At 59.6% G+C, this 25,994-nt stretch overlaps 3 protein-coding genes across 5 annotated transcripts in view; 2 read left to right on the forward strand and 1 right to left on the reverse strand.

Annotated features, from left to right (window-relative positions):
• The window catches only part of GALNS (galactosamine (N-acetyl)-6-sulfatase), a 41,998-nt gene extending 37,339 nt beyond the window's left edge, over window positions 1–4,659 (forward strand). For all 3 annotated transcript variants that reach the window (XM_021671023.2, XM_064369981.1, XM_064369983.1), the window contains 2 exons: window positions 226–343; window positions 3,907–4,659. In XM_021671023.2, coding sequence (XP_021526698.2) covers window positions 226–343; window positions 3,907–3,993 — 205 coding nt within the window. In that variant the 3' untranslated portion in view covers window positions 3,994–4,659. The remainder of the gene's footprint in view (window positions 1–225; window positions 344–3,906) is intronic.
• Window positions 4,660–6,097: 1,438 nt separating this feature from the next.
• On the forward strand, window positions 6,098–8,374 carry APRT (adenine phosphoribosyltransferase). The gene is made up of 5 exons (XM_012466043.3): window positions 6,098–6,177; window positions 6,366–6,472; window positions 7,304–7,437; window positions 7,708–7,786; window positions 8,000–8,374. Exons 1-5 carry the CDS (start codon window positions 6,098–6,100, stop codon window positions 8,140–8,142), a joined length of 543 nt encoding a protein of 180 aa, XP_012321466.1. The 3' UTR covers window positions 8,143–8,374.
• Window positions 8,375–9,075: 701 nt separating this feature from the next.
• Window positions 9,076–13,394, reverse strand: CDT1 (chromatin licensing and DNA replication factor 1). The gene is made up of 10 exons (XM_012466044.3): window positions 13,179–13,394; window positions 12,669–12,821; window positions 12,440–12,576; window positions 11,726–11,923; window positions 11,492–11,637; window positions 11,244–11,344; window positions 10,739–10,927; window positions 10,249–10,416; window positions 9,973–10,174; window positions 9,076–9,395 (listed from the first exon to the last, which is right to left on the reverse strand). The coding sequence occupies exons 1-10, from the start codon at window positions 13,392–13,394 to the stop codon at window positions 9,232–9,234; spliced, it is 1,674 nt and encodes a 557-aa protein (XP_012321467.3). The 3' UTR covers window positions 9,076–9,231.
• Window positions 13,395–25,994: the final 12,600 nt, after the last annotated feature.

The following is a 25,994-nucleotide window of genomic DNA, read 5'->3' on the forward strand; positions in this document are numbered from 1 at the left end:
CCTGCTGCCTGTCCTAGTAAGGCCCGGGGGTCCACGGGGACTGTGCCACTGCAGTGCTCAGCCTGGCGAGGCCCGAGGGTCACAGTAACCGTGCCACAGCAGTGCTCGGCCTATTAGACCCCTGCAGCCTCAGCCTTTCCAGGCCAGCCCCTCCCCATCCTTCGCCATCAGCCCCAGGCGCTCCCCTGCAGCCACAGCTGTGTGACCGGAGCTCTCTGTCCCTAGCTTTGCCAGCACCGAGTACCAGGAGGCCCTCAGCAGGATTGCCCAGGTCGTCCAGCAGCACCAGGAGGCCTTGGTCCCTGGACAGCCCCAGCTCAACGTGTGCAACTGGGCAGTCATGGTAAGTGGCTGGTGTGCGGGCGGCCGCCCTGTGCCAGGCTGCAGCCACCCACCCGGAGCCCCGGATGAACCGTGGTTAGCACAGGGCGGTGGAGGGGAGGCGGGGGCTGTTCCCGGCCTCCATCCGGTACCAGGGCCCTGGTGTCTCAGTGCACACGTGGCAGTGTCCAGGATTCAGGGTGCTGGAGCCGAGCGACTTGGGGACCAGTGCCACACTGCACCAGGGCTACCACAGGTTCCAGGGCCTCTGCCGAGCTGAGCTGAGACTCGGCAGCTCCCAGGCCCCTCTCCTGCTCTCCTGCAAGTGGTCACTGAGAGTCAGCAGGGTGCACGAGAGGGACCGGGGCCCCCGGTCCTGGACTCCCACATGGGCATGGACAGCTTCTCCCTGCTGGGGCCCTAGATGGTGCCCAAGCCTCAGGCTCTGCAGGCACCGAGGCAGGAACGGCGCTGTCCGATGGGCTCCCAGTGGCACGGGTGCTGCTCTGTGAGCGGCGGCGGCCCCTGGGCCCACCTGCCAGGTTCCCACTGTGCGTCCATCATGCTGGGCCAGCCTCAGGGATCTTGTGTCAGACCTGATGCCACTCGCAGGCACCAGAGTAGCCCCTCCCCACAGCCTGACAGGATCAGGCCATGTTCACCTGCAGGAGAGAAATGGCCTCATCACCCCAGCCTCGGCTGGAAACACGAGCACAGACGTGCCTCCATCATTTAGCGGAAGTCATGGTCACGCCACAAAGGCTGCATCTCCTTGTCCAACCCTGGGGGCCGCCGCTGTCAGGGCCTCTTGGGTCCAGCTCTTCTGCCTCCTGCTTGGGGGCCCCATGGGGCCATCCTGGGTGTACAGTGGCTGCCAAGGCCTGTTTCCCAGCTCAGCGAAGGAGGGTCCCAGCAGACAGGCCTGACGGCTCCTTCACATGGGACATGTGCAGCCCTCTCTCCAGTCAACAGAGACGCAACACACAGGTCTGTGGTGTTGCTCCTGGGTGCCGAGCCCAAGCACCATGGAGACGGCCGGCCCAGCCTCCGGCCCCGGGCCCGTGCTCCCTTGCTCCACACGGGCTGGGTGCGGCTGCCCACAGCCCCTGGATCCTCCGAGGGAAAGCGTAGACGTCGGGAAGGGAACCCCTCGGCAGTTCAGCCTGGGCTCCTGCTGCATGGGGAAAAGACCCCGCTGATGCCCCGTTCCAGGGCCAGACCCGACTACAGCATGGGGGCCACCAGGTCCCCGCCATGCCGTGGGAAGGGTGATGGAGGCTCTGAATAATCGGGAGCCACAGTGCGGGCCTCCGGTGAACGCAGAGGAGAGTGCCAGGCATTGGGAGCGCCTCCCAGCAGTGAGGACCATGGACGGTCTACCCTGCGGGGTCATTCAGGACTGGGCAGGGCAGGGGGTGCCTGGCAAGTTTCACCATAGGAAGACATTTAAGGCCCTTCCTTCAAAGGGACCTGGGCAGCTGGTGTCCCCACCTCTGGACTCAGCGGTGGAGCCGGGAGGTTCCTGTCTCGGGACCACCGAGTCTCAGGCCCCAGGAGCCTGGGGCCACCAGCCGTGGAGGAGCCCTGGCCTTCTGCCCTCCACGCCCGATCCTGGTCTGTGCTGCTGGGTCCTGTTCCCATCCCAGGCCTCAGTGGCCCCACGGGCTCGGGCCGCCACGAAGACAATGGGCACAGGGCAGGGGAGGCCCGCGGCACATGGCCCGGCTGCTGCTGCCATCTCCTGGACATTGGGAGAACTGCGCCATCGCCGCACCTCTGCCCTCTGCAGGGGGGAAAGTGCCAACTCAGACCTGGCGAGCTGAGCCACTGGGGTCTGAGGGACCGAGACCCCACCGTGAGCACAGCCACGGGGAGCTGCACAGACTCACATGCGTGTGAAGCCCAGGGCCACTCGCCCTCCTTACCCCTCCCTGCCCTCTGTCCTCCAATTCCAGGCCAGCCTCAGGCAAGGGGCTCAGTGGCATCTCCTGTGCAGAGGAGAAGGATTCTGGCCACCTGGCCCTGCTCCGGGGACAGCTGTGCAGCCTTTGAGAAATGCAGACACCCCCCAAGCCCCCCATCCAGATTCGCACATACCCTGCAGCTGCCTCTCCTACTCCTGGAGTTGGGGAGCAGCTTCCTCGTCCAAACCCAGTCCTGCTCTGGTGGCCAGAGGGGCAGGGACACTCAGGTGGCATTTCCCGCTGCTGCCCAGGGCCAGAGAGCGTCCTTAGCACTGTGTCTGATTGTGCAGCACCCGGAACCCAAAGTCTGTCTGGAGAAAGTGCCCTCGGGAACGCTGCCTCTGCCGTGGCACATAGGTGTCCTGGACGGGGCGCAGAACCAAGCCGCGCTCATTTCAGCCAGGAAGCCTCCTCTTAGGGGCAGAAGTCTCCCTTTCTAGCCTCTTTTTTAGGGGCATAAGTTTCCCTTTCCGTTGCCAGGAAAAGTGTGCTCCCACTAAGCAAGGCCGCGCTGTGAGGTCCCAGCTCCTCCCTGGGAAAGGCTCTTGAGAGGCTCCTCCTGGGAGGACCGCCTGCCCTTTCTAACACCACTGGCTACACTGAGGCCCTCAGCTACTTGGCAGTTGCAACCCCCACCCCCGGGACCTCCCCGCAAAGTTCTCTTCAGAGCCGAGAGGCCGAGTCAGGAGGGCGCCGTCTCCTGAGTTCCCAAGATTCCTGGAGAGGCGTCTGTAGCTGCGCAGCAGGAGCGAGGTGGTCCCCACACTGAGGCCAGCTGGATAGAAGGTGGGGGTTGGCCTGGGCAGGGGACACATCAAAACTGCTTGAGGCCAGGCGCGGTGGCTCACACCTGTAATCCCTGCAGTTTGGGAGACCAAGGCAGGTGAATCACCTGAGGTCAGGAGTTTGAGACCGGCCTTGCCAACATGGGGAACCGTTGTCTCTACAAAAAAAATATAAAAATAGGCCGGGCATGGTGGGTCCCACCAGTAATCCCAGAACTTTGGGAAGTTGAGGCGGTTGGATCTCAAGGTCATGAGTTCGAGACCAGCCTGACCAACATGGTGAAACCCCTTCTCTACTAAAAATACAAAAAAAAGTTAGCCGGGTGTGGTGGAGCGCACCTGTAATCCCAGCTGCCCGTGAGGCTGAGGCAGGAGAATTGCTTGAACCCGGGAGGCAGAGGTTGCGGTGAGCTGAGATCGCACCACTGCACTCCAGCCTGGCAGCAGAGTGAGACTGCATTTTAAAAAAACAAAACCAAAAATGGCCAGGTGCGGTGGCTCATGGCTGTAATCCCAGCACTTTGGGAGGCCAAGGTGGGTGGATCACCTGAAGTCAGGAATCTGAGACCAGCCTGGCCAACGTGGTGAAACCCCATCTCTACTAAACCTTTGTGGGCATCGGTAACCCCAGCTACTCAGGAGGCTGAGGCAGGAGAATCGCTTGAACCCAGAAGACAGAGGTTGTAGTGAGCCGAGATTTCGCCACAACTCAACCCTGAGTGACAGAGGGAGACTCTGTCTCAAAACAGAATTAAAAAAAAAAATGCTGAGTTGCTGTTGAGTCCATAGGAGCTCGGAATAATTGCATGTTCTTTTTCTCAATTTTCATTTCCCAGAACTGGGCACCCCCGGGCTGTGAGAAGTTAGGGAAGTGTCTGATGCCTCCAGAATCCATTCCCAAGAAGTGCCTCTGGTCCCACTAGCTTGTATGGACCCAGGCCGGGCCTGGGATCTCCGGTTGGGCCTGCACGTGCCTGGAGGGAGGACAGTTCTGGCCTCGGTGCTTCCCCAACCTTGTCCAAGCCAGATGGATGGCACCTGCAACCAGCAGGGGACTGCACAGCACCACCTGCCCAGGACCTGGCCCTGGGGTGTGCTCGGGCCTCCTCCTCGCCACAGCCCCTCGGATCCCAGGACCCTGCCGTCTCATGCCCCTGTGAACCCCAAATATCTGAGACAGGTCTTGTCAATTTAGAAAGTTTGTTTTGCCAAGGTTGAGAACATGTGCCTGTCACACATCCGCAGGAAGTCCTGACAACATGCGCCCGAACGTGGTTGGGGGGCACAGTTTGCCTTTCTACATTTCAGGGAGACTAAGATCAGTATGCACAAGATGTACGTTAGTTCGGTCATCCTTCCTCTGAATACACAATTGAGTCTAGCTTAGTTTTTACATAAACTACGGGGTAGGGGAAGGAATCAGTTGAGCATTTGTCTCAGGGGAGCCCCAGAGGGGTGCCTTTGAGTTCCGTCTGTCCTTTGTCCACAAAGAATTTCCGTGGGCGCTAACTGGGGAGGCATGAAGTTTATCATTGTAGCTGTCTTATTTAGAAATAAATTGGAGGCAGGTTTGCCTGACCTAATTTCCAGCTTGACTTTTTTCTTGGCTTAGTGATTTTGGGGTCCTGAGATTTACTTTCCTTTCACACCTTCCCAATGGCTGCCAAGGATCATGCTCCCAGCTCCAGCTGCCTCCCGGCCCGGCCTTCTCCAAAACCCAGCGCTGCATGCCGAGTCGGAGGGCATCACCCATGGCTCCCACGCCAGCCCAACAGCCCAGGGTTGAAGGCGACAGGCACAATTCTGTGTTGAACCCTCCCCAGTCCCCTCTTCAGGAACCCCCACACCCCACACTTCCTTAGGGGTCTGGAGCCCAGGCCCCTGGCCTTGCCAGCCCTGACCACAGCACACTGCGAGGCAGCTGCCCTTGCCACGCCCCTCGGCACCAGAGGAAGGGTCCCTCACCCGCCCTGGAAAGAGGGCCCCAGCGGCCACAGCAGGCTCCCGCCTCCCCCTCCGAAGGCTCCTGGGGACTGCCTTCCATTGAGTGGGTTTTCTTCCCCTCCGTGCTGTAACTGCCAGGCCAAAGCTGAACTGTAAAAGTTGAGAAATGAAAAGTTGCAAAATGAAGAAAACAGTCTTAGAGCACAAGGCATTTTAGCTGTGGGGGTTTTTCTTTGAAAGGAAATTGTGTTCGAAAGAAAAGAAAGAAGGAAGGAAGAAAGAAAAGAAAATAGAGAAAAAAATTAATAAAAAGAAAGGAAATTGTGTTCTGGGGAGTTGTGCCTCACGCAACCCCCTGGGTGCAAGTCTTCCTCGGGCGGCCAGCGGGATTCACAGCTCCCCATCCCAGGGCTGGCAGGGCACGTAGCCTCTGCAGGCGGACAGAGGGACCTCTACCCTCGCGGATGCGTCCCCCGGCCTCACCACGCCTTCCGGACTTTCTCCCCCGGTCCAGGAGGGAAAGAGCCGCCTCCAACCGCAGGGCCCATCCGCGAGAGGCCAGCGCCCCGGGCCGCCCCCAGCCCCGGCCCGCCGTTTCCGCCCTGGCTGCTCCCTCCCGGCCCTGCACCGCCCCGCGGCTCCTTGGACGCCTTCCTCACGCCTCAACCACCCCGCGCGCCAGCCTCCGCGCGCAGCGTGGGGATCTCGGGCAATAGCGCGGAAGAGGCGCGGCCCGTGCGCGCGCCAGGTGCGTGGGCGAGGCCAGCTCACGCCCATCTCGAGCTGCCACGGCCCCGGCCCACAGCTGCCTAGCTGCAGTCAGAGGCGCCGCCCGAGACAGAGACTCGCACCTCTGTCCAGATCGAACGTTCTGCTCAGTGGTGCTTGGATTGCAAGCGCGTCTTAAAATCGATGGCGCCTAGGATTCTATGAAATACGGTACGTGCTTCCTGCGAGGGACGCCCCTCCCCGCGGAAGCCCCGCCCCTCACCCCGCCCTCCGTGAGGCCCCGCCCCTCGCGCAAAGCCCCGCCCGTCCCGGCGCAGGCGCGCTCCTGCCCCCGCTGGCGCGGAGCACGCGGGCATGGCGGACCCCGAGCTGCAGCTGGTGGCGCGGCGGATCCGCAGCTTCCCCGACTTCCCCACCCCGGGCGTGGTGTTCAGGTGCGACCGCACGCCGTCCTCGTGGCGCCCCGACCCGCGGGCCTGCGGATGGGTTCGCGTCGCCCGCGGCCCGGACTGCCGGACTAGCGGGGCGGGTGGGGCGCGCGGGGCGGGAACCCTCGTCCTCCGCCCCCGGGTCCGCTGCTCTCCGCCGGCCCGGGCGTCACCAGGCCTGTCCTTGGGTCCAGGGACATCTCGCCCCTCCTGAAGGACCCCGCCTCCTTCCGCGCCGCCATCGGCCTCCTGGCGCGACACCTGAAGGCGACCCACGGGGGCCGCATCGACTACATCGCAGGCGAGTGCCCCGTGGCCGCGTCCAGGGCGCCTCCGCCTCTGCGTGCACCGAGGGCAGCACGTGGGCTCTGCACATCTGCTTGGGGGAGGGCTTTTGGGGTCCTTCAAGGGGCGCCGGGACGGGCACCGTGCTTAGGGTCCCCCCGAAGGGTTGTGAGGTTGGCGCCCTGCCCACAGCCTCCAGGTCCCCAGCCCAGGCAGTTGGTCTCCCTGGGGTGTCTGGGCGGAATCCACGGGGCCCGGCTGCCCTGGCTCTTATTCTTTCTGCGAACTGGTATTCAGTGTCCGCCACGTGTCGGGCCTTCCGAGGCGAAGATCACAGAATGCCCACCCAGGGAAGGGAGGCCTGGAGGCCTCCGGGAAAGCCTGAGAGGTGGCCCTGGGAGAACAGAGTGTTCCTGTCGCTCTTGTCTCTTCTGGGACGTGAGAGCCCCCTCCCTGAACACTGCGGAGCCCCCTCCTCACCTGCCAGGCTAGGGCACCGTTTCCCCGAGCGCCCCCGAGCATCACAGCTCAGGCCACCTCTGGAGACTCCCTTTTAGTCAGAAGCCCTGGGGCAGAGCTGAGGCCTGGCGGGTTTCCACCAGCCCAGTTACAAATTGGCTGCTGAGCTCAGAGAGAGGGGAGGTGACTTCCCTGGGACCTCACAGCTAAAAAGGGGCCCCTTAAAAGCTGGGCCCAGGTCTGCACTCTGACCTCGAAGCAGCTCCGGGTAGGTGATGGGTAACTCCTTAAATGGGGTATGTCACTGGCCTTTCACCTGGAGCAACAAGGCCAGATGCCCCTGGGGACTCCCATGCTGCCGAGTCACTCCCTGCTCTCACCCTGACAGGCCTAGACTCCCGAGGCTTCCTGTTTGGCCCCTCCCTGGCCCAGGAGCTTGGCCTGGGCTGCGTGCTCATCCGAAAGCGAGGGAAGCTGCCAGGCCCCACTGTGTGGGCCTCCTATACGCTGGAATACGGAAAGGTAAGGGGGCTGGGGTGGCCTGTGAGGAAGGGCAGGGCCAGGCCACTGTGCCCATTCTCCGCCGAGTCCAGAAGGCCCTCCCAGGAGTGTCAGGTGGAGCCCCTGTGGTTATGGTAGCCTTGGGGCTCAGGTTGAGACATGGGTAGGCTCACACAGCCAGGAAACAGCAAGGTGGGGTTGGAGCCGGGGCCCAGGGTGGCAGCTGCCGAGATCTGCACACAAAGCTGTTTTCTGCGGGAGGCTGAGGCCCACATGCCACTTCCCACCCAGGCTGAGCTGGAAATCCAGAAAGACGCCCTGGAGCCAGGACAGAGTGTGGTCGTGGTGGATGACCTGCTGGCCACTGGTGGTGAGCGTCTCCTGAGGCTGACTGCTGCACTCTCAGGGTCTGGTGGAAGTGGGACAGGACCTCGCTGTGTGTCACGTGGGGTGCAGCTTACTGGTGGCCAGGCCGGCAACTTCCTCTCTCCCTGCACCCTCCCCTACCCCACCCAAGGGCTGGCCTGGAGCACCAGGTCTCTGCAGCCCAGGCCAACTGAGGACCTCCCTCTCCCACCCCCAGGAACCATGCACGCTGCCTGTGAGCTGCTGGGCCGCCTGCAGGCCGAGGTCCTGGAGTGTGTGAGCCTAGTGGAGCTGACCTCGCTCAAAGGCAGGGAGAAGCTGGCACCCATCCCCTTCTTCTCCCTCCTACAATACGAGTGACCTCAGGGCCTCCCAGCCCAGCCTCTCCAGCCGGAGCCCAGGGATGCTTCAGCCTTGCGCTGTGGAAATGACCTGCAGTCACCAGGGACCCCGGCTGCCCATGGGAACACATTCCTTAGCTCTGGTTCAGTGCCTCTCCTGGGGCTGGAAGTGCCAAAGCCTGGGGCAAAGATCAACCACCCTGGGCCCAGTTACACACACAGGGAGGACACAAGTAAACAGTTTTGCCACACGAGCCGGCTCCTGTTGTCCTGTTGCCCGGGGCAAGAGCCCCAGGACGATGCTAGGCTCCCGCCTTCTGTGTGAAGCAGGCTGGCAGCTGTACTCAGATGAGTATGTGCTGCTTGGCGTGGTGCCCGGCAGAGACAGTCTGCTTGTGGTTCTCACCTCAGGAGCTGGACTCCTCCAGGCACTGCAGGACACATGGGCCTCATCTCACAGGGACAAGCCAGGGCTGCAGGTAACTAAGTCTGAATGCAGGTACAAGCCACGAGGCTGCTGATGCCACTTCGGTGCTCATCGGCTTCCACACACCTAGTGGCTGGCTGTCAGCACAACTTATTAGGGTTCTAGAAGACTGAGGTCAAGGTGTCGGCAGGCCAGTCCCTTCTTGAGGCTCCAGGGACGGCCTAGTCACCCTGTCCAGCTTCTCCAGGTGGCCAGTGTCAGGGCAGGGCTGCATCTTCAAAGCTGGCTGGCTCTGGCCCTCTCCTTAAGGACTCCTGTGATGACATGGGGCCCAGCTGGATGATTCAGGATCACTTCTCAAAATTCCTAATGACAAAAGCCACCCTTTGCTGTGGAAGGTTCCAGAATTAGAGGGTTTGGCTTCCTGCCACACTCCCCAGCCCCATATAGCCAGAGCCCTGATCACCCCCCAGTGGGTGCTGGGATGTGGCTTCTCTTCCCTAGCAGAAGCAAGGCCAGAGGTGCTCACAGAAACTGGTTTAATGTGGATACACGACACGACCCCTATGAGTGGCCGCCACACACAGCTAGGGGAGCCCTGGGCACTTTCATAAAGGACAATGCTGGTGGGCCCAGGCTAGCGAGCCGGAAGCCTGTGTCTGTCCACAGCGGCCATGGGGCTCACAGCCCCTCCTCGGCGCGGGCCCGGCGGACTAGGCGTGTAGTGATGCTGGCCAGGTCTGCGGCCTTGTCCAGCTTGACGTAGGTGTCGGTGCGGATGCGGTGGAGGCTGAGCCAGTCCGGTAGGAGCTCAGCGAGGAGCAGCAGGTGCTTCTCCATCTCCCCTGTGGGAGGAGAGGGTGCTGAGGTGGGTGCTGGGCCCCCCACGGGCAGTGCAAGACCAGCCCGACCCCTGTGCCTGCCCATTTGCCCTCACAGCCCCATCAACCAGGCCGAGGGCAGAGGTGGTTCTGATCAGAGGCCCAGGCCTGCCATTGAGGCCCGTGACGGAGCACCAAGCATGGAGGCTGCCAGCCCATGAATGTTGAGGCAGGGAGTGCCCTGCAGCTTTGGGACCCCCATGTGCTCAGGGACGGGTGGCCAGAGGCCTAGGAGGGGGTGGAGGGTGCATGTGGGACCCCTTCCGCCCAAGGACTGCAGGCAGTCAGGGAAGCTGCCCCAGAGGCTGCAGGTGTGGAGGGCCTGGGCAGAAGCTCAGGAGTGACCCCGAGAGGAGCACAGCACCCCAATACACACCAGCAGGCGTGCAGGGGCCGTGCAGAGGCTTAGGGGTGGCCCCCAGGAAGGCAGAGTGCCTGACACACTAGTGCAGGCGGCCAGCACCTACCGCGCATCTGAACAGAGCTGTGAGACACCCTAGTCAGAAACCTGGGGGCGCCCCTCACCCCGCCCCACACGTACCGGGGCTCATGGCAGTGCAGCAGCTGCCCACCACCCTGGCGCAGGCCACCTCCATGCTGAGTGCAGCCTTGCGCTCAGACACGAAGACGCTGCGCAGCACGCGGGCCAGCTCGGGCAGCCGTTCCAGGCGTCGCAGCCGCTGCTCCTGCTCCGGGCGCCGCGTCATCTGCGCCAGCTGCTTCTGTGCCTCCTTGGCTCGGACCTGACGCAGGTACAGGGAGCTGGTCAGTGGGCAGCAGGTCACCGGGCCCCCACCCGCCATCAGTGGCGACTCACCCGCTCCAGCAGATCCTGGGACACCCCCTTCAGGGCGCTGGGAGAGGCAGCAGGTGGGGTGGCTGGTGGGGTGGGTGGCAGCGCTGGCTTGGGGGACGCCAGGCTCGGGGAGCAGGGGCTGCTGGGCTCAGCAGAGCGCAGGGCCAGCTGACGCAAGGCCTTCTCCATCTGTGAGAGGAACAGGTTGGAGGGGAGAGGTCACAAGAGGCAATGTGCCCCCAGCTCTCTGCCCAGGAGCCCCCAGTACCAAGGCCTAGCTTTGCACAGCACCCTGGGTGGTCTGTGCTGGTCAATGCAGGGTCCCAGCGTGCTACGTCACCTGCCAGGGGCCAACTCCCCACATAGGGTGAATGGCAGAGCCAGGCTTGGAGGCTGCAGCTGGGGACCCCCCCAGCAGAGGAGGAAGCCAGATGAGGCACCACTTCTTACGCCTGGGGTCAGGTTGGCCCACCCACCCAAAAGAGGGGCGGCCAGAGGCTGGCAGCCTTACCCTTGGTGACATCAGGCTGCGGGCCCGGGCCAGGACCTCCTGCGCGGTGCTGACTTTCTCCGTGGCGGGCGGCTGGGGCAGCACGGCCGGCTCGATGTCAGGCACCTCATCCACGTTGAAGCGTGGGTGCCATCGCGTCAGCTGGTCCTCGGGCACCACCATGGGGGGGTTCAGGGAGGCCAAGAAGGACTACGGAGAAGGAGTAGGTAGGTGACCCTGGGCACATCTGAGACCAGGGCAGGTGCATGAGGGTGGGGCTGCCTATGGTCACGTCCCATCGGGGCCACCTTGGGCAAGTCACTTAGCCTCTCTGCCCAGCGCTCAGCTGGAAGGAGACCACACTGCCTCCCACGGTCAGCACTCACTGAATGCCTTGAGGACCTCCTCAGTGCCTGTGGCTGGCTCCATCCCAGGAGAGGCGGAGGGTGGTGGGGCACTGAGCGCAGGGTTAGGGGCTGAGGCAGTGCTGGCACCGTCTTCCCACGGCAGGACCCGGGCCACTCACCTTGTGGTGCTGCTTGACGAGCTCTACCAGCTTCTGGCTGAAGACCTGCCGCCGCTGCAGGAGGCTGGAGGCCGTGAGCTTGGGGGCTGCTCCGCCACCCTCTGTGGGGTGAGTCCAGGCCTGAGCCCCAGGCAGGCCGCCCAGCCACCCCCCCACAACCACAGTCCTGGGCGAGGTGCCCGGTGCCTCACCACCCTCAAAAGTGTGCGGGTCACGGGGGAAACCGAGTCCCCGCAGCCAGCACTCACCCTGCTCCAGCAGTGGCTCGATGGTGAGCTGGTAATCCGACCTCTTGATGCCATCCTTGAAGGTAGGGACGCCGCGCTCCTGGCGGAAGCGGTACAAGGCCGGGTACACAGTTTTGATCTGGCCGACATTGCGCTCCTCAAAGCACCTACAGGAGGAAGGGCCGGGTCAGGAGGCAGCAGGCCCAGGGCCCACCCCGACTCCAGGGCAGCCAAGCCCACCCCGAGGCCACTCACCTGCGTATCATGTCCTGGACACCCCGCTGGACCTTGGCAAAGGTGGGCGTCTCGGAGCGGTTGTGGAGCATGCCCACGATGGTGTCCATGCTGCGGAACATCTCCGCCAGCACCTGGTACTTATAGGGCAGCACCAGCCCCGGCGGGCCGGGCTGGGCCAGGGCATGGAAGCGCTGGTACGCCGGTGCCTTCTCGCCACTGTCAGGGAGGGAGGAGCCTCGTGAGAAGCAGCAGGCCCCCTCCCCTCTGGCGCTACAGCAGGCCCCTCTGCCAGGGAGACGCTCTGCTGGGGCCTGCCACACATGATGGCTTTTGCGGCCCTTGCACCGATGGGGGTAGCACTGGTGACGGGAAAGGCCGGCTGCACACCCCAGCTCTGCCGTGTCCACATGGCGCCCCCAGGGAAGCTCTGTCCTCTCCCGGCCCGGTTTCCTCGGCTCTCAGGGGCAGGGGCAGACCCCACTGAGATGCCTCAGGAGCATTTGAAACCCACCAAAGCCCCTGAGGCAGGAGCTGCCCCCCACAGGAGGGAGTGAGGGCACAGGGCCAGCGGCACCCAGGACCTTTTCCTCAGGAGTCTGGCTCCATGCCCTGGTGACCCCACCACCTCCCTCCCTGGAAGGAGCAGATCTGGGCCTCTGCCAGGCCTGCCTAGCCACGCCTCCCAGCAGCCCGGCCTCTCCAGGGGCCTCCTGGCCACCTGCCAGCACTCACCATGGCTCCTCAGGGTGGCACTCGGCCTCCGGGGTACGGGACTCGCCAGCATCCTGGGCACTGGCCTTCAGCGCCCGGACTCTTGCCCCCAGCTGCCGGGCCCGTTGCAGGCACGATCGGAGCTCAGAGATGGTGTCCTTCAGGGGGATATGGGGACAGGGTCAGTCAGGCCAGCCGGCACCACTCCGCAGCACCAGCCCTGGCCTCTGCCCCAGGCCCCGCGCCTCACCTGGTCCGGCCGGGCTGCCGGGTGGGGCGGCTGACCTGCTGCAGGGGCGGATGTCTTTATCTTCTGGCACGGAGAAGGGCCGGCTGGGGACCCAGGGGCCTCGGGGGAGTCAGGAGCTTCCCTGGGGCTCCCAGGGGAACTGGGGCTGGAAACCTGGTGGGAGGAACCCCAAAGACGAGCAGATGACCAGACCTGGTACTCCTGGCTCTGCAGAGGACCCCGCAGGACCAGCAGCCGCCGAGTTAACGGGATGGGCACGGCGGAGGGCGGGGTCGGGGCTGCCCGATGGCAGAGGGCTGCGCGAAAGCCGGCGGAGACAGCCCTGCCCCTGCGTCCGGGGCAGCTTGCAGAGCGAGCCCCTCCCCTAGCCTCGCGGAGACGCCGCGAAGATCAGATCCCGGTGCGAGCCCCGCAGAGCCTCCTCCCCATCTCAGGCGCCCGCAGGGTTCCCCGCGCCCCTCCCCCTCCTGCCTCAGTTTCTCCGCCCCAGCCCCCCGGCCTCAGTCTCACCGCGTCCGCCGACAGCCGCAGCCTCCTGCGCGCCGGCGGCCTGGCCTGGTCGCGTCCGGGGGCGGCGGAGGGGCGGGCGCGCTTGCGGCTGCCGCTAGTGGCGGGGTCCAGGGCGCAGGGTGCGGGGCTGGGGGTGCGGCAAGCCAGCTTCGGCGGCGCGATTCGGGGCCCGGGGCGGCGGCGCGCGAAGAAGTCGGTAACGCGGCGCTGCTCCATGGCGGCGGAGTGCGCGGCGAGAGCGCGGAAAGCAGGAAAGAAACAAGGGAGGAAGAGGCGGGCGCGGTTCCCGCCAAATTTCCCGCGGGCGCCCTGGCCCCGCCCCCGGCGCGGACCGAACCAACGAGGCCGAGGAAGCGGGGGGGAAACGGCAGGGGATGCGCATGCGCGCTGGTAGGCGCGGGAACCGGTTTGGCTGCGCGCATGCGCCGACGTGCGGCGGTGGACGCGGCGGTGGGTGCCGTTGCGCGTGAGACTTTGGCGCGGTCTCCGCGTCCCGCACGTGGGTAGCACTTGGCGCGTGTCAGTGGGGCTGCTGGCTTCAGGGTCAAAGTGAGCGCAGTTCGGCAGAACAGCAGCGCGCTGAATGCGCCGCCGCCGCGGGGCCGCGCGGTCCTTCCTGTTCAAAAGTTACTTGTCTCGCGGCGGCGTCTGTGTGGTCCAGGCTGGTCTCGAACTGCCTGCCTCAGCGGCGCGCCCGCCTGGGACTGCCGCCTCCCAAACGCTGCGTGGCCGGCGTGGCCCGCGTGGCTCGCTTTTTCAGAGGGTGGATTTGGTGTGTGGATTATTTCCCAGTCAATCTAGTACATTGAATGAAGAAAAGGAAAGGAAAAACCTGCCTTTAACATGGCTGAGATTTTAAAGTTTTGGTTCTTGAAACCTAAAGCGCTTCTTTCTGGGGAACGGCCTAGCGTGCGGGTTGTCTGCAGAGTCCGAGCTTCAGAGCCGCTGAAATCCACAGGCAAAGCAGTGCGGGCCGCGGGGCCTGGAGGCCTGGGAGGCGAGGGCTGAGAGCAGGACTTCTATTTCCCCATTTTCCAAGTTTTCTGTAAAAAAGCATGAATTGTGCCTTTATATTTATTTATTTATTTTTGGTAAAGGAACAGAAACTGGTTTGGTGATTCAATTGGTGCTTGCAAAATGCCTCAGAAGTGGCCTGTGCAGTGGCTCACGCCTGTAATCCCAGCACTTTGGGAGGTCGAGGCTGGTAGATCACGAGGTCAGGAGTTCGAGACCAGCCTGGCCAACGTGGTGAAACCCCATGTCTACTAAAATACAAAAATTAGCTGGGTGTGGTGGTGCACGCCTGTAATCCCAGCTACTCGGGAGGCTGAGGCAAGAGAATTGCTCGAACCCGGAAGGCAGAGGTTGCAGGGAGCCGAGATTGCGCCACTGCACTCCAGTCTGGGCAACAGAGCAAGACTCCGTCTGAAAAAAGAAAAAAAAGAAAGAAAACAAAAAAACCTCAGAAGTGAGGTGGCTCATAAAGTGGGGGCGAGGCAAGGCCTTTCGTAGAAAACAGACACTTTTTTTAAGGCTATATTTTGTTAAAAAGTTTTGTTTTAGTACTCGTGCTCTGGGCCACCATGCAAAATACGTTTTTTTGTTTTTTTTAAATCACCCAGGCTGGAGTGCAGTGGCATGATCATAACTCACTGCAGCCACCATTCCCGGGCTCAAGAGATCCTTCTGCCTTGGCCTCCCAAGTAGCTGGGGGCTACAGGTGTGAGCCACCATGTGTGGCTAATTCTTTGTTTTTTGTAGAGACAGCGTCTTGCCATGTTGCCCAGGCTAGTCCTGAACTCCTGGACTAAAGCAGTCCTCCTCCCTCAGTCTCCCAAGTAGCTGGAGCTACAGGCGTGATCTGCACACCTGGCCTATAATCTATTTCTTCAGTCAAAACTGGTTGCGGGTTGGGGCAGGAATTGACTTGGAAGGAGCATGAGGGAATTTTCTACGGTGACAGGAATGGTCTATATCATGACAGAGGTTTGGGTTACATAGGTGTATGAACTTATCAAAATCCAACGGTACATTAAGATTTGTGTGTTTCGTGGTATGAGGCTGAAAGCCAGATCATGAGCAAATACTGAACTCTGGTCAGTGACATGCATGGAGAAGTGTTTAGGGATGGCAGGTGCCTGACATTCTCAAGTACCTCAAATAAGATGGATAGAAATGTGGTAAGAGCAGGCCAGGCACGGTGGCTCATGCCTGTAAATCCCAACAATTTGGGAGGTGGAGGCGGATAGATGGTCTGAGCTCAGGAGTTCAAGACCAGCCTGACCAACATGGCAAAAACCCATCTCTAGTAAAAATACAAGAATTAGCCAGGCGTGGTGGCATGCATCTGTAATCCCAGCTACTCAGGAGGCTGAGGCAGGAGAATTGCTTGAACCTGGGGGGCGGAGGCTGCAGTGGGCAGAGATCTTGCCACTGCTCTCCAGCCTGGGCGACACGTTGACACTCCATCTCGAAAGAAAAAGAACAGTGCAGAACATTAAGATAGAGTCTCGAGGGGTGAGTAAATGAGATTATTTCAGCTTATCTGGATGTTGGAAATGTTTTAAACTAGAATGCCTTGAAAGGGTGTATTTCTCATTGTGGGTTTTAGACAAAGGAGTTTGAAGGACCTGGGACCAGACAGCCTCCAGCAGGGCAGTTAGCTCATGAAGCACCTTTGTGAAAAAGACTTGACTGGGTGTCAGATTGGCCTCAGCCCCCGCTGCCCCCTCGGCCAGGAGCCTTGTGCATGCCTGAACTTGCACAGCTCTGCGCGGCAACCGTGGATCTTGAGTCTCTTCAGCTGTGATGTTCCATTCTATTCATCAAAGATGGGGATCCTGGCTTTTCTCAAAGTGGGCAGAAAGTGATCTGGGAGTCATAATGGAACACAAGCCAAATGGAAGGCTGCTATGTGTGAAAGAAGGAAAATGTGTAAAATCTTAGAGTGGTATTGGGAGCATAAATTACAGATACAGCCTCTCCTTAGAGCCAACTGCAGTAAGGGGACCTTGTAAATCCTTTGCATCATAACCATTTATCAGGTGGGAGGGAGCTGTCGCCTCCCCTGCTGCCTTGGTGGCTCCCCACTCTCTCTCACATTGAGAGGATAAATAGACAGCTGGTCTCAGAGAGGCATTAGCCACGCCTTACCGAAAGCAACTGCTCCACGATCTGGCTCCCAGTGCAACTGTGTGGCCCGTCCCTGCCTTCCATAGATAAGCTGACGGGCAGGACGCTGCCGCAGGCCTCCCCCAAGCCTTCAAAACGCCAAGCCCACTCCAGCAGCTCATCTCTCCTGCCACCCAGCAGCCTGAACCACAGGGCACTGCACTGGGCTCCTGGAGCTGTGCCGGGGGCCGAAGTTAAGCCCATCGTCGTGAGAAACCCCCAGAGGCCACCTCAGGACGGGGGCCTCCTTCCTGCCTGGCCACCACCTGGCTGCCCGATGTCGGCACAGCAGCACCTGTCACCGCTGTCCTCAAGGGGTGGCTTCCAAGCCTCCTGGGAGGGAAGGGGCCATGGCAACATTGCTGTCATCGTGGCCAGTTGTGGGGCTCCACCCAGGGCAGAAGCAGGCTCTGGAATGAGCTGGACCCGGAAGTAGAGCGCACGGGGGCTGCTAAGAGCAGGCATGAATGTAGCTTGGGTCTGGCCTTCGTGGGGAGAGGGGCCAGGCTGCAGAAGTGTTGGGAGCTGGGAGGCTGAGGGTAGGGCTGGTGTTCACTGCTCATGCCCAGCAGGTGTGAAAGGGCACCCAGTGTGGCAGGGGCCGGGCCCAGCCTGAGTGCAATGGCCCATGTCCATTATGGTGGCTCAGGGACCATGGCAACTGTTCAGTATTCTCAATGTCACCTTTGAGGAGTAGGCCATTCAGGACTTGAGCTTTGTGGGGGTTCTCTGAAAATTGCCTTGTTCACCTGCAGTGATGGAGTTCATTTAGCCATGCATTTGTGCTGTGTAGTCCCACCTCCCAGTCACAGCTGATTGGGTGAGAGGTGCACAGCTGAGCCAATCAGATTCTGTCCTGGGACCGGAGACTCAAGTAGAATAACCTATCTGCTGCCTGTCACCATGATGTGAAGACAGAGCCAGCCGGACCCAGCAGCCAGCCCGCATGGCTTTAAATAGTTTCCAGTTTGGTGTCTTGGGAGGCCTGCCAAGCCTCCGTGCTGCCCTGGATGTTAGTGAAGGACGCCGTTCTTCCTGTGTGTTTGCCTCTTCTGCCTGCAGTGCCCCTGAGTGGGTTTCTAGCTCTTCCAACCCAAGGTGCTGCAGTTAAAGCATGGTCACGCGGGTGGATCCATATGAAGCTGCATTAGGAGAAATACAGAGTCTGGGCCGGGTGCGGTGGCTCACGCCCGTAATCCCAGGAGTTCGAGACCATCCTGGCCAATGTGGTGAAACCCCATCTCTACTAAAAATACAAAAATTAGCCGTGTGTGGTGGCGTGTGCCTGTAATCCCAGCTACTTGGGAGGCTGAGGCAGGAGAATTGCTTGAACCCGGGAGGCAGAGGTTGCAGTGAGCTGCGATTATGCCACTGCAGTCCAGCCTAGGCGACAGAGCAAAACTCAGTCTCAAAAAAAAAAAAAGGGAGGTGACAGCCGTTTTCTGCTCTGTTCCATCCAGGCCTCACCAGACAAGCCATGTTGGCTTATGGGTGTGGGTGCTTAGAGGACTTAGCCTGCTGTAGTGCCTTCAGGAGGGAGAGCCATGGCGGCCACGGTGTCACAGCCCCTGTCCTTGGACGTTTACCCCGGAGAAACCTGGAGGCCAGGGTCTGTGCCTCCACCCATCTGATCAGCCGGTATTCACTTGCCCACCAGGAGCCTGGCCACTGAGGTCCATTGCATCCCAGCTTCCGAGGGCCAAGTATGCACCAGCTGTGAACAAGACCCGTGGGGCCCTGCTCTCAAGGAGCGCACGTTCCCATGGAGAGAGACAGAAAGCAGTCAATCAAAGATTATTTCGGATAAGGAAGTAAACCCTACTACCCCACAACCAAATGACTGGGGATGCCAGGGAGGCCGCTGGAGGAGGTGACGTGGGCTGAAACCTGGCGTGGCGAGAATGTGCTGCCGTGTGTGCTTTGGCAGGAGAGAGCCCGTTTGCCTGTGACAGTCACCACCGCCCAGCGGTGTGCATGGTTTACTGCTTCCAGAGCAATCTCACAAAACGAGAGTGGCCTCTGCTGAGGTTTGCTGCGTGCAGCTCTGCTCCCCATGATCAGAATGCCGGCTGCATCTCCCGCTGGAAGTGAGCCTGCAAGCAGTAACCCGTGTGTGGGTGACGAGGCGAAGACTGGAGGGCGACCCAGCCGGAGAGCTGCACCCTCCACCTCCACCTCTCGGGGGCTGCAGCCCGGACACGTGGAGGAATTCAGGCCCACAGGACCTCCCTGGGCCTTGTGACAGCTTGTCAGCCACCCACAGCCACGAGGGAGCTTTCTGTGTCTTGGCTCACACCAGACTGCTAGGACAGTCTTGGGAAATTGAACCCAGCCGCTCACAGGGGGCCATGGCCAAGGCTGGAGGCAGCTTTCACCTTCTGTGAAGGCATCTGGGCCCTAGCCAGGGTCTGTCTGCACCTGGCTTCCTGTTTACCACACAACCCTGGAGTCCACTGCGGATGGGACAGTGGCAGGGCAGGGAAGCCGCTGCGGCCGTCCAGGGGTCCAGTGATCCAGGCAGCCGCTCCCTCCCCGAGCCTCACTTTCCTTGTCTGTCCCAGGGGTCTCATTGAACCTGCCCTCAGTGGGCCTGCTGGGAGAGTCCCAGGAGAAGGAACCACGCCTTTCACACCTGTCTCAGGGATGTGATGGCAAGCATCCTCCCTGTGCGCCTGCTTCCAGAGAGGCCAGAGAATTCCAGAGTGGGGAGAGGGCCAGCTCCATCCTGATCTGTGTGGGCATCTGGTGTAGCTCTGCTGCGGGTGGGATTTAGGCGTTCTAGTAGCTACAAGTAAATTGTACAAAAAAATAAATATGTGTGTGTATATATATATATATCAGGTGATGGTAATTTCAATACTGTTTTTAAGTTTTACCCATTATATCTAAAATGTTATCTTTCAATACATCAACATAATTTTTTTTTTTTTGAGTTGGAGTTTCACTGTGTCACCCAGGCTGGAGGGCAGTGGTGCGATCTCGGCTCACTGCAGCGTCCACCTCCCAGGTTCAAGTGTTTCCCCTGCCTCAGCCTCCTGAGTAGCTGGGATTACAGGCGTGCAGCACCACATCCAGCTAATTTTGTATTTTTAGTAGAGATGGGGTTTCGCCACATTGGCCAGGCTGGTCTACCTCGACCTCCCAAACTGCTGGGATTACAGGTGTGAGTCACAGTGCCTGGCCAAAATTTTTAATGAAATATTTGACACTATTTTTCTCATCACCATCACAATCACTGTCATCTTCCTCATCATCACCAGTATCACCATTACCACCTTCACCATCATCATCACCAGGACCACCACCACCACCACCATCATCATTATCACCATCACCACCATTACCATCACCACCACCATCATCACCACCACCATCATCACCATCACCATCACCATCACCACCATCATCACCATCACCACCACCATCATCACCATCACCACCATCACCACCACCATCATCATCACCATCACCACCACAGTCACCATCACCACCCTCTCACCTTATCACAACCATCACCATCATCACCACCTTCATTATCACCAGGACCACCATCATCATCACCATCACCACCGTCATCAATGACATAATCTCCAAGTATAATCACCGATTCTAAACACCAGTCTTTGAAATCTAGGCTCACTGCAACCTCCGCCTCCTGGGTTCAAGCGATTCTCCTGCCTCAGCCTCCAGAGTAGCTGGGAGTACAGGCGCCCGCCACCACACTCGGCTAATTTTTTGTGTGTTTAGTAGAGATGAGATTTCATCGTGTTGGTCAGGCTGGCCTTGAATTCCTGACTTCATGATTCGCCCGCCTCAGCCTCCCGAAGTGCTGGGATTACAGGCGTGAGCCACCGCGCCGGCCTCCAGGGTGTATTTTACATTACAGCACATCTCAGGTTGGCGGAAGCTCCATTTTCATGGAAATCTTTGATCTTTTTCTTTTTTTCCTTTTTCTTTTCTTTTCTTTTTTTTTTTTTTCCAAGATGGGGTTTCACCATTATGGCCAGGCTGGTCTTGAATTCCTGACCTCAGGTGATCCACCCACCTCGGCCTCCCAAAGTGCTAGGATTACAGGCATGAGCCACCGCACCCAGCCTTTTTTCTTTTTTTTTAACAGAGTTTTGTTCTTGTCACCCAGGCTGGAGTGCCATGGCAAGGTCAAGACTCAGTGCAACCTCTGCCTCCCGGGTTCAAGTGGTTCTCCTGGCTTAGCCTCCCAAGTAGCTGGGATTACAGGTACTCACCACCATGCCTGGCTAATTTTTGTAGTTTTAGTAGAGACGAGGTTTCACCATGTTGGCGAGGCTGGTCCTGAACTCTTGATCTTAGGTGATCTTCCCGCCTCAGCCTCCCAAAGTGCTGGGATTACAGGCGTAAGCCACCGCACCTGACCTATTTGATCTGTCATGTAGATTTCATAAAATTCACATTTTGAAAAGTGGATTCACACACCCAACTTGTTCTAAGTATGCTAAAAAGTTTTTTCAATAACCAAATAATGTTTAAAAGTAATTAAAGTGGGCCGGGTGCGGTGGCTCACACCTGTAATCCCAGCACTTTGGGAGGCTGAGGCAGGTGGATCTCCTGAGATCAGGAGTTTGAGAACATCGTGGCTAACATTGTGAAACCCCGCCTCTACTAAAAACACAAAAATTAGCCAGGTGTGGTGGCAGGCATCTATAATCCCAGCTACTCGGGAGGCTGAAGCAGGAGAATTGCATGAACCTGGGAGGTGGAGGTTGCAGTGAGCCAAGATCGCAGAATTGCATTCCAGCCTGGGTGGCAAAGCAAGACTGTCTCAAAAAAAAAAAAAAAAAAAAAGTAATTAAAGTAAAGGCTGAGCATGTTGACTCATGCCTCTAATCCCAGCACTTTGGGAGGCCAAGGTAGGAGGATCACTTGAGTCCAGGAGTTAAAGGCTGCAGTGAGCTGTGATTCTGCCACTGTGCTCTAGCCTAGACCAGAGACACAGCGAGACCTTGTCTGAAAAGAAAAAAAGACACTTCAGGGAGAATGAGTGGAGCTGTACCAACGAGAAAGAACAGATGGGCAGTGCCCTCAGCTCACCCTCCGGAGCGGCAGTGCTCCCCCAGGAGGAAGGTCCAGCTGCTTCCCAGCACGAGCAAACAAACTCACACCCAGGGGTTCCTTCCCCTCCACCCACAGGTGAGGGCGGGCATCTGCCCCTCCTCCCGGAACTCAGTGTCGACGTTCCTTGATTTTTTTGTGTTTCTTTGAGATGGAATTTCTCTCTTGTGGCCCGGGCTGGAGGGCAATGGCTTGATCTTGGCTCACTGCAGGCTCTGCCTCCCAGGTTCAAGTGATTCTCCTGCCTCATCCTCCTGAGTAGCTGGGATTACAGGCATGAGCCACCACGCCCAGCTAATTTTTGTATTTTTAGTAGAGTTGGGGGTTTCTCCATGTTGGCCAGGCTGGTCTTGAACTCCCAACCTCAGGTGATCTGCCCACCTCGGCCTCCCCAAAGTGCTGGGGTTACAGGCGAGAGCCATGGCGCCCGGTTGATGTTCCTTGACTTCATGACTTTGAAGGCCCTGCTACAAACCAGCGGGAGCTGATGTCCCCAAGGCCCAGGATGAATAAGATGTCACCCTGCATTTGAGGGGCTCCTAGCCTGGCAGACATGAAGGTCACCCTAGTGCTCAAGGACTCAAGCTGGAGGAAGATGATCATTCATTCAAGAACATTAACCAAGCACCTTCTGTGCTCCAGGCGCTGTGCTGGGAGCCCAGGGAGGCGTGATGAGCTTCCAGCAGGGCAGTGCACCTTTAACAGGCTGGCTTACCGGTGCATCATTGCACCTCTCCAGAGAACTGTGAGCTCAAGTCCTCTGGGCCTGAAGCTGCAGAGGAGGCAGCTCTCAGAGTCTGGGAGAGAGACTGGTCCTGGCGGGAGCACGGCTGGGCTGGTTCCTGGGTTTGGGCAGTGAGGAGGAGGTGCAGACACTCCTGTTTCAGGGTTTTCAGCCTCCGGGAACATTTGGTCTTCCCCTAAGGAAAATGGAGCCTTACACTCAGGACAGGCAAAAACCACGTTTTGTTTGTCTGTTTGTTTTGAGAGGGAGTCTCGCTCTGTCACCCAGGCTGGAGTGCAGTGGTGCGATCTCAGCTCACTGCAACCTCTGCTTGCTGGGTTCAAGTGATTTTCCTGTGTCAGCCTCCTGAGTAGCTGGGACTACAGGCACCTGCCACTACACATGGCTAATTTTTTATTTTTGGTAGAGACAGGGTTTCACCATGTAGGCCAGGCTGGTCTAGAACTTCTGACCTCAGGTGATCCACCTGCCTCGGCCTCCCAAAGTCCTGGGATTATAGGCATGCGCCACCATATCCTGCTAATTTTTGAATTTTTTTTTTTAATTTTTGTATTTTTAATAGAGACAGTTTTTCACCATGTCGGCCAGGCTGGTCTCGAACTCCTGACCTCAGAAGATGCTCCCACTTTGGCCTCCTAAAGTGCTGGGATCACAGGTGTGAGCCACCCACCACACCTGGCCCCATTTTCGTATTTTTTTTATAGAGTTGGGTCTCACTATGTTCAAGACTGTTGGTCTTGAACTCTTGGGTTCAAGAGATCCTCCCACCTTGGCCTCCCAAAGTGCTGGGACTATAGGCATGAGCCTAAAAAAAATTAGTTGGAGAGGTGGCATGCACCTATAGCCCCAACTTCTTGGAAGGCTAAGGTGGGAGGATTGCTTGAGCACAGGAGGCTTAGGCTGCAGTGAGTGGTGATTGTGCCACTGCACTCCAGCCCAGGCAACAAAGCAAGACCCTATCAAAAAAAAAAGGTGGGCTGGGTACAATGGCTCATGCCTGTAATCCCAGCATTTTGGGAGGCCAAGGCAGCTGGGTCCCTTCAGGCCAGGAGTTCAAGACCAGCCTGGCCAACAGTGAAACCCTGTCTCTACTAAAAATACAAAAATTAACCGGGTGTGGGGGCAGGTGCCTGTAATTCCAGCTACTCGGGAGGCTGAGGCAGGAGAATCGCTTGAACCCGGGAGGTGGAGGTTTCAGTGAGTTGATATGGCGCCACTGTACTCCAGCCTGAGTGACAGACATTGACTTCTTCTCAAAATAAATAAATAAATAAACAAACAAATAAAATAATCTAACTTGGCCAGGTGTGATGGCTCATGACTGTAATCCCAGCACTTTGGGAGGCCAAGGCAGGTGGGTCATTTGAGGTCAGGAGTTCGAGAGCATCCTGGCCAACATGGTGAAACTTCGCCTGTACTAAAAAATACAAAACCTTACTGAGTGTGGTGGCACACACCTGTAATCCCAGCTACTCAAGAGGCTGAGGCAGGAGAATGGCCTGAACCTGGGAGGTGGAGGTTGCAGTGAGTCGAGATCGCACCACTGCACTCCAGCTTGGGTGATGGAGTGAGAGTCCCTCTCAAAACTTAATAAAATAAAATAAAATAAAACCTTACCTCCAGATACTATAACCCAAGGCTCAGGTGATATTACCTGAGCCCCAGGTGATATAACCCAAGCTCCAGGTGATATCATCCTAGCCCCAGATGGTATAACTCACGCTTCTGGGGCAGTGACTCTCCTTGTAAAGGTGAATTCAAGGAGCAATGGATGGGAATATAGGGAGACCTGGACTGCTGGCTTTAATGGGACCAGGAGACCTCCCAGGTAAAACCTCCCATGACTGTCACGGCTTAAAGCCTGGGTTCAAGGCTGGCTGGCGGGAGGCGTTCACACCCCAGGGTCGAGGCTCGCTGGCGGGAGGCGTTCACACCCCGGGGTGGAGGCTCGCGGGCGGGAGGCGTTCACACCCCGGGGTCGGGGCTCACGGGCGGGAGGCGTTCACACCCCGGGGTCGGGGCTCGCGGGCGGGAGGCGTTCACACCCCGGGGTCGGGGCTCGCGGGCGGGAGGCGTTCACACCCCGGCGTCGGGGCTCGCGGGCGGGAGGCGTTCACACCCCGGGGTCGAGGCTCGCAGGCGGGAGGCGTTCACACCCCGGGGTCGAGGCTCGCTGGCGGGAGGCGTTCTGCTGGGGACAGACAGTGTGGCTGTGCTGCAGGTGTAGAACGTTCCCCAGGATGAGCTCTGCCACCAGTAACTGCCGGCTTGGGGACAAGGTCAGCAGGTCAGCTTGAAGGAACCCAAGCAGGAGGTTCTCAGTGGACTTGAGGGTTGTTGGCCCACGTGGCAAACACGTCTGGAGGTGTGTGAGGCCGTATCTCTGTCTGGGGCCGGCCCTGTGGAGTCTGCGCTGTTCTCAGACCAGCTGCTATTGAAGGTGTCTCGGAAACAACACAGGCTCTCTTGGTGGGGCTCTCACCCCCAAATGTCCAGAAAGCAGACCCCGAGGCAGAGGCTTCCTGCCAGGATTCCGCTGGGGTGGGCAAGGCCAGAGCAGCGGAGCGAGCGAGGCGAGATGGACAGGAGCCCACGGAAGGCGCAGCCTGGAGCTGGCCGTCTCCACGTGCAGCCGACCACACAGCCACGCGCGAGGGTCCTCCAGGCCGTGGGGGAACTTGCCTTGCGCTGTGCAGGCAGGAGAAGTGTTTCTGCACCAGCTCTCACTGTGGAGGGTCAGCTGCGCTCCCCTCTGGATGGCCCCCATGGGTGTGGGTGGGTCTCGGGCATCTCCGCCTCCCCGACAATGCAGAAGCCCTGAGCAGAAGGCAGGGGCAGGAGTGGGCAGAGGAAGGGCTCGGCCAGGGCCGGGGCCCACGTAACGCTGCTGCCTGTGGACACGCTGAGCTGTGGCTCGGTGGCTGTGGTCAGTGGTCAGTCATCTGCAGTGGCCACTGACCTCATGCCCACTCTTCAGGCATGGAGTGAGCCTCTGCATGGCCCTAGGGGTGCAGTCATCTGAGATATAGCTGTAGGGAACCCCAGGCCCAGGGCCACAGATGGTTACACTCCAAGGACATGCTAGGGGGCCTCACGGGGTCAGAGCAGAGTGAGGTGAGCTCTGCGCAGTCAGGAAAGGCTCAAGGGCGGGGACTGCTGGAAGGTGGAGGAGGCGTTTGCCAGGTGAGGGACAGCATTCCAAGGGGCTGCGGGACTGAGGCCCTGGGGGATCCCGTGCCCCGTGTGGTTGGTGCAGTGCTAGGGGAGTGAGCGTTGAGGAGGGGGTGGCCGCTGAGCTGCGCGGAGAGGAGAGGACTGAAGACAGGAGAGCCGTGTCCTGCTCCCTTGGGCCTGAATGCCACTGGACCTCCTGTCTCCCTTCTCTGCTCTCAACCAGAGCCCCAGGGCACTAGAGGACACCATCCATGCAGGGCTCCATGCCTCGCTGCCCAGAGTGTGGCTGGCAAGGGGCTGCTTTCCGCCTGTCCCTGAGTGCCCTTCCGTGTGCGGGATCAGCACGGGGCCGGGGTCACCAGAGCCAAATGCGCGTGGGAGCGTCAGTGTTCGGGCTGGAGGAGGCGGGGCTGTCTGTGAAACCCTCCTCTGTCCTGAAAGCTGGGACTCCAAGGGCCCTGCATTACCTGCTCCGCCCTCGAGTGGCCCGGAGAGTCTGGACCCAGAAGTGTGGGCAGGACGCAGCAGGCGGCAGGGGCACCCCAGACTCGGGCTCTGACCAGGCCCCCAGGAAAGCCAGCCACTGAGTGGGCCAGAAGCAGGGCGGGTGAGTGAGAGGGCGGAGGCTCCGGCAGACC

Source organism: Aotus nancymaae, unplaced genomic scaffold (genome assembly GCF_030222135.1).
Source record: "Aotus nancymaae isolate 86718 unplaced genomic scaffold, 86718_ANA_hifiasm-v0.15.2.pri h1tg000095l, whole genome shotgun sequence".
Taxonomy (NCBI): Eukaryota; Metazoa; Chordata; class Mammalia; order Primates; family Aotidae; genus Aotus; species Aotus nancymaae.